The 12239-nt window shown below is 39.2% G+C and overlaps 1 protein-coding gene across 2 annotated transcripts in view; it reads right to left on the bottom strand.

The window, feature by feature from the left end:
* ITPR2 (inositol 1,4,5-trisphosphate receptor type 2) overlaps positions 1–12239 on the bottom strand; it is a 530755-nt gene that overhangs the window by 311498 nt on the left and 207018 nt on the right. For both annotated transcript variants that reach the window (XM_032646410.1, XM_032646411.1), the window contains exons 22-23: positions 6070–6263; positions 2390–2519 (exon numbers count right to left, since the gene is read on the bottom strand). In XM_032646410.1, coding sequence (XP_032502301.1) covers positions 2390–2519; positions 6070–6263 — 324 coding nt within the window. The remainder of the gene's footprint in view (positions 1–2389; positions 2520–6069; positions 6264–12239) is intronic.

Genomic DNA, 12239 nt, shown 5'->3' with positions numbered 1-12239 from the left:
AGAAGAAAAGCTGTCACTATTCACAGATGACATGATACTATACACAGAGAATCCTAAAGATGCTACCAGAAAACTACTAGAGTTAATCAAAGAATTTGGTAAAGTAGCAGGATACAAAATTAATGCACAGAAATCTCTGGCATTCCTATACACTAATGATGAAAAATCTGAAAGAGAAATTTAGGAAACGCTCACATCTACCATTGCAACAAAAAGAATAAAATACCTAGGAAAAAATCTACCTAAGGAAACAAAAGACCTGTATGCAGAAAACTTTAAGACACTGATGAAAGAAATTAAAGATGATACCAACAGATGGAAAGATATACCATGTTCTTGGATTGGAAGAATCAACATTGTGAAAATGACTATAGTACCCAAAGCAATCTACAGATTCAACGCAATCCCTATAAAACTACCACTGGCATTTTCACAGAACTAAACAAAAAATGTCACAATTAGTATGGAAACACAAAAGACTCCGAACAGCCAAAGCAATCTTGAGAAAGAAAAACGGAGCTGGAGGAATCAGACTCCCAGATTTCAGACTATACTACAAAGCTACAGTAATCAAGACAATATGGTACTGGCAAAAAAAACAGAAATATAGATCAATGGAACAGGATAGAAAGCCCAGAAATAAACCCATGCACATCTGGTCAGCTTATCTTTGATAAAGGGGGTAAGAATATACAATGGAGAAAAGACAGCCTCTTCAATAAGTTGTGCTGGGAAAACTGGACAGCTACATGTAAAAGAATGAAATTAGAACACTCCTAACACCATACACAAAAATAAACTCAAAATGGATTACAGACCTAAATGTAAGGCCAGACACTATAAAACACTTAGAGGAAAACATAGGTAGAACATTCTATGACATAAATCACAGCAAGATCCTTTTTGATCCACCTCCTAGAGAAATGGAAATAAAAACAAAAATAAACAAATGGGAAGTAATGAAACATCAAAGCTTTTGCACAGCAAAGGAAACCATAAACAAGACCAAAAGACAACCCTCAGAATGGGAGAAAATATTTGCAAATGAAGCAACTGACAAAGGATTAATCTCCAAAATTTACAAGCAGCTCACGCAGCTCAATATCAAAAAAACAAACAACCCAATCCAAAAATGGGCAGAAGACCTAAATAGACATTTCTCCAAAGAAGATATACAGATTGCCAACAAGCACATGAAAGAATGTTCAACATCATTAATCATTAGAGAAATCATTAGAGAAATGCAAATCAAAACTACAATGAGATATCATCTCACACCAGTCAGAACCATCATCAAAAAATCTACAAACAATAAATGCTGGAGAGGTTGTGGAAAAAAGGGAACCCCCTTGCACTGTTGGTGGGAATGTAAATTGATACAGCCACTATGGAGAACAGTATGGAGGCTCCTTAAAAAACTAAAAATAGAACTACCATACGACCCTGCAATCCCACTACTGGGCATATACCCTGAGAAAACCATAATTCAAAAAGAGTCATGTACCACAGTGTTCATTGCAGCTCTATTTACAATAGCCAGGACATGGAAGCAGCCGTAGTGTCCATCGACAGATGAATGGATAAAGAAGATGTGGCACATATATCCAATAGAATATTACTCAGTCATAAAACGAAATGAAATTGAGTTATTTGTAGTGAGGTGGATGGACCTAGAGTCTGTCATACAGAGTGAAGTAAGTCAGAAAGAGAAAAACAAATACCGTATACTAACACATATATATGGAATCTAAAAAAAAAAAAAAAAAAATGGTCATGAAGAATCTAGGGGTAGGACGGGAATAAAGACGCAGACCTACTAGAGAATGGACTTGAGGACCTGGGGAGCGGGATGGGGAAGTGAGAGAGTGGCATGGACATATATACACCACCAAATGTAAAATAGATAGCTAGTGGGAAGCAGCCGCATAGCACAGGGAGGTCAGCTCGGTGCTTTGTGACCACCTAGAGGGGTGGGATAGGGAGGGTGGGGGGGAGGGAGACGCAAGAGGGAGGGGATATGGGGATATATGTATATGTACAGCTGATTCCCTTTTTATAAAACAGAAACTAATACACCATTGTAAAGCAATCATACTCCAACAAAGATGTTGAAAAAACAAACAAACAAAAAACAACACAGTACCTGCACTTCACAGAGTTGTGAAGATTACCAGAAAAACTGCATCCAAAGCAGCAGTAGCAGCAAACATCCTCGCTGCCGTTCTAGGCAAGTTATTTAATTTCTATCTCAGTTCCTTCATTTTATTGGTGGAGATTATTTTGACATTTTTGTCTCATAGGAATACTTCTTGTTTTAAAACATAAAAGGAACTTTCAGGTTCTCAGGAAAACACCATCCAAAGAGGAAATATTGTCACAGAGGAGATACCTGATGGCAGCAATGTATCGGGAGAGCCGTTGGTAGATGTTTCAGCATTTCCATTGTTCTCCCCAAATTCCTTCTTATATATTGACAGCATATATGAGATCCTATAATCCAGTCTGACACTCAGGATAAACTACAAGAAACATTAAAAACAACATGTTTCTTTCATCAGCATGGTGTTTAAAAATTCATTACAGGACACCAAGAGCCACAGTACTATCAACATGTCACATGAACTAGTTAGAAACTTTATTCGTAAACTCTTATCACTTCTGTTGCTTACATGATAATCAGTCATAACACTAAGAAAAGTGATGCATTTCCATTAGCCAATGTCAGTAAAATCCCTGAACAGTTTTTGGAAAGAAGAAAACCTGACTCTCCATGATTACTCTCAGAATATTCCAAGTAGAGGTATCTCCTGGGTCTGGATGAAGAGGTAACGATGACATAATTTCCCAAGCACTTTGCAGAGTTTTCACCGGCTCTGCAAGGAAAGTACTGGAGCTGTGACCCTCATTCAGGCACAGAAAGGCAAGATTTCAGCTGCAATGGTGTGGATTCTGGCTACACCACAATGAATCCTGGATCTAGGCTACAAAGGGACAGCTTAGGTAATAGCATCTAATATACCAGGGATGTGCCTCCTTAGTGTCTGTTTTTCCTTGGGTCTGTGTTTTTGTCCTTGTTCTCCTTAATGGACATATTGACAGAAACTAAGTGTCAATAAGGTTCCCGTCTGTGCTCGGCACTGAGAAGAATGCAAATGCCTGAAGCCCAGAGTCCTCAAGATGCCAGTGACTGAGTTGGGAAAACAAGATACAGCATTGTTAAAATAATTAGGAAATTAAGGAGGGCTACCTCACGTGGTATAGAATGCAGTGGAGATCAGAGAAGGAAAAAGTATGTGCCACCGACATGAGTGGAGACGGGAAACAACAGAGAGCTGTACTTATACAGGGTGACCTTCCATCCCAGTTTGCCTGGGAGAGGCCTGGGTTGGCCTTCGCTCCCAGTATAATTATTATCTGTGTCCCCTACACTCTCTTAAGAGACTCTCATTGTTCCAGCAAACAGTAATGGTCAGGCAAGTTTCGAGAAAACTTGGTATTTGGTGGTATCATCTCCCCCTAGCTCTAGCTACGCCGCCATCATATCAGACCCCTCCCCCGCGCCCCCCTCCTGCTGCCCCCTTTCTCTCACTCTCTGTTCTACTCTTCTCAGTCCTGACAGCACAGGCTGGAATGCCTGCAGTTTCTCTCTTGCCTCTGCACATTCATTTCCATTGTTCACTTTACCTTGAATATTCTTCTCCTCCACCCTATAATAACTAGCTTTTGAGATATCCTCCAAGGTCCTATTTAAATCCCTTTTGAAATGAAGCTTTCCCTAGCTCCCCAGTCCGAATCAATTTTTCTCCTCTTTGCTCACCCAACACATTATTTACACCTACAGGTCCAAAGTTGAATCAACCTCCCTCCCTCCCTCCCTCCTTCCCTCTCTCTCTCTCTCTCACTCTCGCTCTCTCTCCCTCTCGCTCTCTCTCCCTCTCCCTGTCCCCCTTCTCCTCCTCTGCTAGAACTTTATGCTCCTCCTGAGCAGCAACCATGCTCTATGTTAGCTATGTTCCATCAAGTTCAACAAACTTGTTGAGCCAGCTACTGAGGAAGCTGCCAAGGGTACAGAAAAGGTACCAAGGATATAAAACCTGCCTTTGAAGAGCATATAATCCAGGAGGAAAAGTAAACACCAGAGAGACTCTTTTATTAATATGCAGTGAGCACTGTACCACATATTGGCTGAACTGATTCCAGTTAATATGGGGATTTTCAAAGCAGGAGACAGATTGTGGGAGAAGAGGGCTGAGAAAGAGCCAGTGGATTTGGCAGCCCCGAGCAGAGGGTGGGAGCAGAAGCTAGACTGTGGGTGCATAAAAAGAAGGGTGTTTTTTAAACAAACTTATGTAAAGAACAAATTATTAAAACATGAATTAATGAAACATTTATTAGCTTTTAGTTGAAGATTAGTGTTCAATGAATTATATTTTATAAATAGAGCCAAAATTCAAACTTATCATCCTCTACTATATTTAATTATGAAAAAGAATGGAAGGTAGAAGAGAAGGGGGGAAAGGGAAGAATAAAAAGAAAGTCAGAGAAAGAGAGTTGAGAAAGAGCTGAAGACAGATAGAGGGGGAGAATAAGAGAGAAATAAAAAGACTAAAAGAAATACAAGAAATGATGGGGAAAAGAAAGGAAGAGCCTGAGAGGAGGAAGAGATGGCAGAAAGCAGGAAACTTGCTTAAGGAACGTGGCTACAAAGAAATTCTTGAAGGGAAGTTCTAAGAAAGAAACATTCAAGAGCAGCACATGGGAACACAGACACAGCCCATCAGACTCAGACACGGAGGCACAAAAATCAGAGCAAGAACAGAGGTTCAACAAGAAATACATAAAGAACCCCAAAGAGGCAGCAAAAGCAAGTCAGCCCTAGCCTGCCCTGCCATAGTATCTCCATCTCATCGCTTTTTAGCTGTTAGGGACTGTTTTGTAAATGCTGCTTTTCTGAACTGTCATTGGGCTAAAATGAGGACACGTATTTCAGAGGCTCTCCCATGAGGAGAAGGAGGCTAAGCTGGAGGCCCATTACCCACAGGTCAGGTGCTCAACACCTTCCACAGGTTAAGAACAGCACAACTGAGTGATCTCTCCGGGTCACGAACACAGGGTTGGGAGGGCTGCCAATATTTCTCGGGATTCAGCCTTTGGAATTCCGGGAGGAACTGTGAAATCTTTTATGATTATAAATCTAATTACTTTAAATAAAAATGTACAGACCCTTCCAGGACTACTAACCCACTTCTGGTAGCTCAGTCTACATTAAATTATGATGAAAGACTTAGTAAACTGTTTCCAGAATTTTAATAGATCCTCAAAAACTCCAGACTCCATTCTTCGAATCTGGAATAAATGCTATAATTAAAGAATCATAAAACTACTTTCCAAACTTAAAAAAAAAAAAGCTAAGAATTCATAGCTACAGTAATGGGGAATTTATCCACTAAACCACTGGTCATGAAATAGTAATTTACCCCCTTTAAATTCATAGAGATAGGTATTAGACTAGGTTAATTTTAAATATATATATATTATTCCTAGCCTCTTAGAAACGAAATCATCAAGAGAGATAGTCACTTACATAAAATATTAAAAACAATTATTAACATTTTTGTCAATAAAAATAAAATTTTATTTGAGTTTCTTACTACAATAAATCTGTATACGTAGAATCATATGTCTAATTCAATTAAAAATAGAAAAACAGTTGGAATTCAATCTTAACTTTGCCTACTCTGAAATCCTTCTTAAATAAAGGTAAAATTTAATCAGGGTCAATGCTAAATGAGAAAATACATATGAAAGAAGTTATGTCAACCTCAAAGCGCTCCACATTTGTTAGGTACCATCATTAATATATTTAGTGAGAATTCACACATGTAATTAATATGTTAAATAGTGTCAGTGTGAGATTTCTTACCAGGCTTATCATTAATGTAAAAGGAATAAAATTAGATCAATACCACTTCAGAATATTTACACAATGATCTGGAACAAAATGTGTAAGAAGTTAAACCAATAGGCACAGTTAGGTGTTTGTCACTTCCCTTCCATTAGGCCCTGTACCTGTAAAATCTCAATAATCTTCAGCTTGGTGTCCATGACAGTGACATCCTCGTGCTCGGTGGGGCTCCCCTGCTTGCTGGGATGCAGGCTGGGCTGGATGTCAGGCACACTCATGGGGAAGATGGAACCTCTGCTGAGCACCATCTGGGTCATCAATTCTCCCACCCCATGGATGGTTCTCATGACATTGTTTCCTGGCACGAGAAAAGTCCTTAAGTCAACACACACGCCACCTTGGGAGACAGCTGTTACATCCAGTTGGCCACAACCAGACTGAAAATGTGGCAGGAAGAGTACTAAGGATGGGAATGAATAGCCTCGCTCCAGCTATGTCCTTGCAGATAAAGTTAAAATAGTGCAGACACATTTCAAAATGACAGATTTTAGAATTGAAAGTTTACTTTTCTCAGAAAGTGCTTTCAAATGACACACTGCAGGTGAGCTGTCGGTAGCTCTAACAATATCTTAATCAGGTCCTTCTAGAGCACAGTAAGTCCTACCAACTACCGCACCAATAGGCACTAACTCTTACAGTAATGAGGAAGAAAGGTTATCAATCTCTACAATAAAGGGCGTTGCAAGTGAGGATACAAAGACTATATGAAAACATTTAAATTAGTGTCCTAACCCTACCCTCAAACCAAGGATTTTTTAGCTTTGCTTTCGTAATGCTTGTGAAAAGAGCTTAGGAGGAGGATTTTTACAGCTTCATTTTAAGAAAAGCTCTTACCTAGAGAGGAAGCACCATTTTATCCATTCCTGCATCAATTTGAATAGAAAATTGTAATTCAAAAGCCACAAAAAGCAGCTACATTTGAGATAATTAGGGAAACAAATTACTGACAAATGATCACTTTCAACGAGGTGTTACTCCTTTTCTGTGTCTTCTCTTGAGTTTGGCTTCTCATTTAATTTGTCCTCCAATAAAACTGCCCACGCACTCATTCCTCACACTGACCACAAGCAGTTGTACCAAAGGATCCTCCTGCCACTGTTACGATTTACCCTCTCCAGCTTAACTGCTGTTTCTCACTTCTAAATCCCTACAACAAGCAACAAGGATTTGCAAGAACAACTGTCTACTTTCTCTTCAGAACAGTGGTCTTCGCTTCATGGGTGTTTGTGGAGCTTTGCCTCAAGCAAAGGCCTAAGAATCTGGCAAAGAATTTTCCTTTCTCCCAGTGTCTCAGGGTGTAAACCAAGAGAAAGGGAAATGGAAATAAGATGGGATGAGATAAAACTCTCAGCTCTAAGCAAAGAGCATAAACTGTGCGAATACCTACAGGATTGAAAGGCAAACAAATAAAAGGAAAATATGTAAAGGAGGACTTCACGGTCCTATGCGCAGACCACAGTTACCATGGAGCCAGTGGTAACCAATATTATTTGTACATTGTGAAAGGTGAAATGCCTTTTAAAGTTCATTATCTTATCCATAGATGAAATTAGTATATGTACAAGAGGGTGGTACTGAAATAGTACATTTTTGAGCAGACAATGAAGGATCATTTTTTCTAGAGCGGCACCTTCCAGGCAGAAATTAATTTGGGTTTTCATTCTGAGAATCTAGGAACTTTTATTACACTGCTGCTTGCATAAGCCAAAAAAAAGGGATAAGAAAAAAATATATGAAAGATAATTTACAAGTTTAGACAGGGTTGAGACAAAGGATTTGAGATGGCCCCATTTTCTAACAGAAAAACCTGTAATGAGGCAGAATGCTTCATTGTCTATGGTTCTCATACAATCATAACAGTTGAGTATTTCCAAATCCCCCCATAGATTGCAGGGATACAATCTGGTTGTTGGCAATAGTTTTGGGTCATCAATGTTCAACCAGTACATTTATCCGAGCCTGGATTCTAGTATGTATATGTGTTAGCCTCCAAGAGATGCTTTCTCACCACCAACACAGAACAGTCTCCTCTGTTATTCTTACACTTGATTCACACAAAAATCCTTGGCACCCAGTGTCTGCATCTTATTTAGATTTGCATGGAAAATATCATTTAATCTAAATGATTGTTACATACAAAACATTCACTCAGACAATTCTTTCCCCCAAACATAGATCTTGTCACCAAGAAATTAAAATCTAGAGGCCAGAAACATAATAATATATAACACATGTTGTCATAGAAATGGGAGGGTTCATTCCAGTGATACCACATCCTTAGATGCCTGTGGCACGTGGCTGCCACACAACTTGCCTAACATCTCCATATATGGCCAACTCTGAGTTTGCAAATTAAAAGATGCTACATTTTCGGGCTTCCCTGGTGGCGCCAGTGGTTGAGAGTCCGCCTGCCGATGCAGGGGACGCGGGTTCGTGCCCCAGTCCGGGAAGATCCCACATGCCGTGGAGCGGCTGGGCCCGTGAGCCATGGCCGCTGAGCCTGCGCATCTGGAGCCTGTGCTCCGCAACGGGAGAGGCCACACAGTGAGAGGCCCGCGTACCGCAAAGAAAAAAAAAAAAGATGCTACATTTTCTAGAGTTGCTTGGTGGTGATGAGAAGTGCTTCAATTAGGAACTACTACAGCTTGGAAAACATAAGTCAAACACCACATAAATAACAGATGTGCAAGGCTCCTGGTATCCATTTTTCCACAGAAAAATTTCTAATTCTAGACTGCTAAGTCAAAGGTGATCGGTCTTCAGCAATGCAAAAGAAGAAATCTATTTCTCTTCTCAACCATAATTAGTTAATACTACTGAAAAGTTTTCAGTGAAAGGGCTACTGTATCATAATATAAATCCTCTGGATAAATTCAGGTTTTCTATGTCTTTTATATTAACTCAACAACTAGAATTTGGATTTATGTATAAAGTATATTGAAATGGTGTGAAAAATGGAGTCATCTTTGTTAGGTAAAAGTACAGAGGAAAGAATTGCTTAGAAACAAAAGCAGATAGACTGTCCAGGTTCTTTCATTATATGATTGTATAGTTATTTTTACTAATCCTAATTCCCTCAAGAGAAAAACCCCAAAGTAAGACAAGTACAGCAAATGCATACTAGAAATGGTAACTGGGAACGGGTTGAGCGTTCACTGCTTTATTTCTTTGATGGTTCCAGTGAGCCAAGTTTCCATTACCAATTCCAGAGACGTGAAAAGCAATAAGGAATTTACATAACACTAAAGCTGTGCTGACCGTGATTTAATTCTTCCTTATTCCAAAGTCATTTTACTGCCGGTAATCATACTATAGGCTTCAACAATCATTAAGACTTATGTGGATTTACAGACAGTATAAGAGATTTAACAGAATCTTACATGATTGAAATTTACCTTACTTCCCTTGGTGTTTTATTTAAAGTCATCTTTATCTGTTACCTCTTTCTATTAGAAATACTTTTCTCCTATGAATACATAAGAATAAAAAGGATAATCTGAATTTTCCAATTGTTTAGATTTCAGATAGACACTTCTGAAATCTTCTAAACATTTATAAGAGATAATAGACATATTTGATAAGAGTTCTGTGAATAATTGTTCACAGCAATTTTCTCGTTTAGTGACTACCAAAGGCAGTTCTCAATGCTTTATAGTAATAGAAGCCAAAAAATGGATAACCCCAAAACCATTCTTATTTCCCTGAAACATATTTTTATAGTTGGACTTGGAAAAATATATCTGCTGCTATTATAATTCATTTGAAACAGAATGATGTTAAACCATAAAGACATGTTTCAGGACGTCTTCCTACTTCCCCTCCCTGCTCAGCAGCTCCTTATAAACTTTCACTTGCTGGAAAATGCCTACACTCTCTAGAACTAGAGCAGTTTTTTCTATTTTGAACATTCTCTGGAGCAGTGCTTCCTCCCAGCGGTTAGGGTCTGGGTTATAAAAGGACTTTTCTGATGCAAAAAACCCAAAAACATTAACACAAGCTCAAAACCTTAGTTAAGCTAGTGATATAAGCAGAGTAATAGGGAACATGGTATCAACCTGGACTAAAAGAAAGATCAAGATTTAACACCCTAGAAGACAATAAATAACCAGCACTCCCAGTTCAAAGTCAGATCACAGTATTTTGGAGAACTACATATCCAGTCCATGAACTTCTTTTTTTTTTTCCCCCAATGATATTTTATTTTTTTAATTTATTTTATTGAAATATAGTTGATTTACAATGTTGTGTTAGTTTCTGGTGTACAGCCAAGTGACTCTGTTATACATAAATATACATATTCTTTTTCATATTCTTTCCCATTATGGTTTATTACAGGATACTGAATATAGTTCCCGGTGCTATACAGTAGGACCTTGTTGTTTATCCATTGTATATATAATAGTTTGCATCTACTAATCTCATCCCTCCCCTACCCTCCCTTGCCCTTGGCAACCACAAATCTGTTCTCTATGTCTGTTAGTCTGTTTCTGTTTCGCAGATAAGTTCGTGTCATATTTTAGATTCTACGTATAAGTGATATCATATGGTATTTGTCTTTCTCTTTCTGACTTACTTCACTTAGTATGATAATCTCTAGGTCCATCCATGTTGACGCAAACAGCATTATTTCATTTTTTATGGGTGAGTAGTATTCCATTGCATATATGTACCACATCTTCTTTATCCATGCAGGCAAACAGAGTTTTTAATCTATGAGCTGGAGCTGGAGGGAACTTGGTATTCGTCTGCCTGGAGGTCTCTTACCCAGATGGTCACTTGGCTGACTCCCTCAAAATCCTTTCTGATTTCTGGTTTAATGTCCCCTCCTCAGATCTCTTCCAGCCACCCTCTCTAAAGAAGGATTGTCATCACTCTGGATCCTGCTTTACATTTCAGTCATGGCATTATCACTATCTCACACCATATTTTATATTTGTTTATGTGGTTATTGTATCCTCCCTCAAAAAAGAACATAAACTCCATGAAGACATGGATTCTATCTAGTTTTTGCTCTATCTCCAACACCAGGAATAGTGCCTGACACATAGCAGCCATTCCATACATGCTTGTTAGATTACTGCACAAATAAAAAAAAAGTTGGATAAACAAAAAAATTATTAAAAATGATAATTTGGGATTTCCCTGGTGGTGCAGTGGTTAAGAATCCACCTACCAAGGGACTTCCCTGGTGGAGCAGTGATTAAGAATCCACCTGCCAATGCAGGGGACATGGGTTCAATCCCTGGTCCAGGAAGATCCCACATGCCGTGGAGCAACTAAGCCCACGTGCCACCACTACTGAGCCTGTGCACCACAACTACTGAAGCCCGCATGCCTAGGGCCTATGTTCCACAAGAGAAGCCACCACAGTGAGAAGCCTGCACACCACAACGAAGCACAGTCCCCGCTTGCTGCAACTAGAGAAAGCCCGTGCGCAGCAACGAAGACCCAACGCAGCCAAAAATTAATTAATTAATTAAAAAAAAAAAAAGAATTCGCCTGCCAATGCAGGGAACACAGGTTCGATACCTGGTCCACGAAGATCCCACATGCTGCGGGGCAACTGAGCCCATGCACCACAACTACTGAGCCTGAGTGCTAGAGCCCGGGAGCCACAACTACTGAGCCCACGCACCACAACTAGCGAAGCCCATGTGCCTAGAACCCGTGCTCCACAACAAGAGAAGCCACCGTAATGAGAAGCCCATGCACTGCAACAAAGAGTAGCCCCCGCTCACCGCAACTAGAGAAAACCCACACACAGCAACGAAGACCCAATGCAGTCAAAAAAATAATAATTATTTTTATAAGGCTTATATAAAAAATTAGATATTAGTACACTAAGGGTAAGTTTCATCAAGGTGAGTTTTGGCTTGCTTTCTTTTATACTTTCTTAATTTTCTAATTTTTTTCTAAAAGCGTATATAATTTCATGTTACTTAAAAACGTATTTGTTTAAAAGAAAAACATGTTTAATACAATAGATAACAATGAGATAAGGAAAATCATGGAATCTGACTTTATCAAGGGCATATCACATCCCATGTACTTTGCTAGGCCACATACACTGTTCACAGCAGGTAGGGAGGTGGGGAACCCATCTCATTTTACACAGCCAGAAAGTGGCAGAGCCTCAGATTCAGGTCAACTAATGTCAATGTGCATCTTTTCCCCACACCATGTTGATTCACTAAAGGCTATCACCTTCCAAGTTTCCAAAGATTGTATACTAGAACTCAGAAACCTACCAAATGCAGAAAGAAAATATCCTAGT

Source organism: Phocoena sinus, chromosome 10, assembly GCF_008692025.1.
Source record: "Phocoena sinus isolate mPhoSin1 chromosome 10, mPhoSin1.pri, whole genome shotgun sequence".
Taxonomy (NCBI): domain Eukaryota; kingdom Metazoa; phylum Chordata; class Mammalia; order Artiodactyla; family Phocoenidae; genus Phocoena; species Phocoena sinus.
Note: the sequence above shows the minus strand (reverse complement) of the source record. Positions and strands in the feature narration are given on the sequence as shown.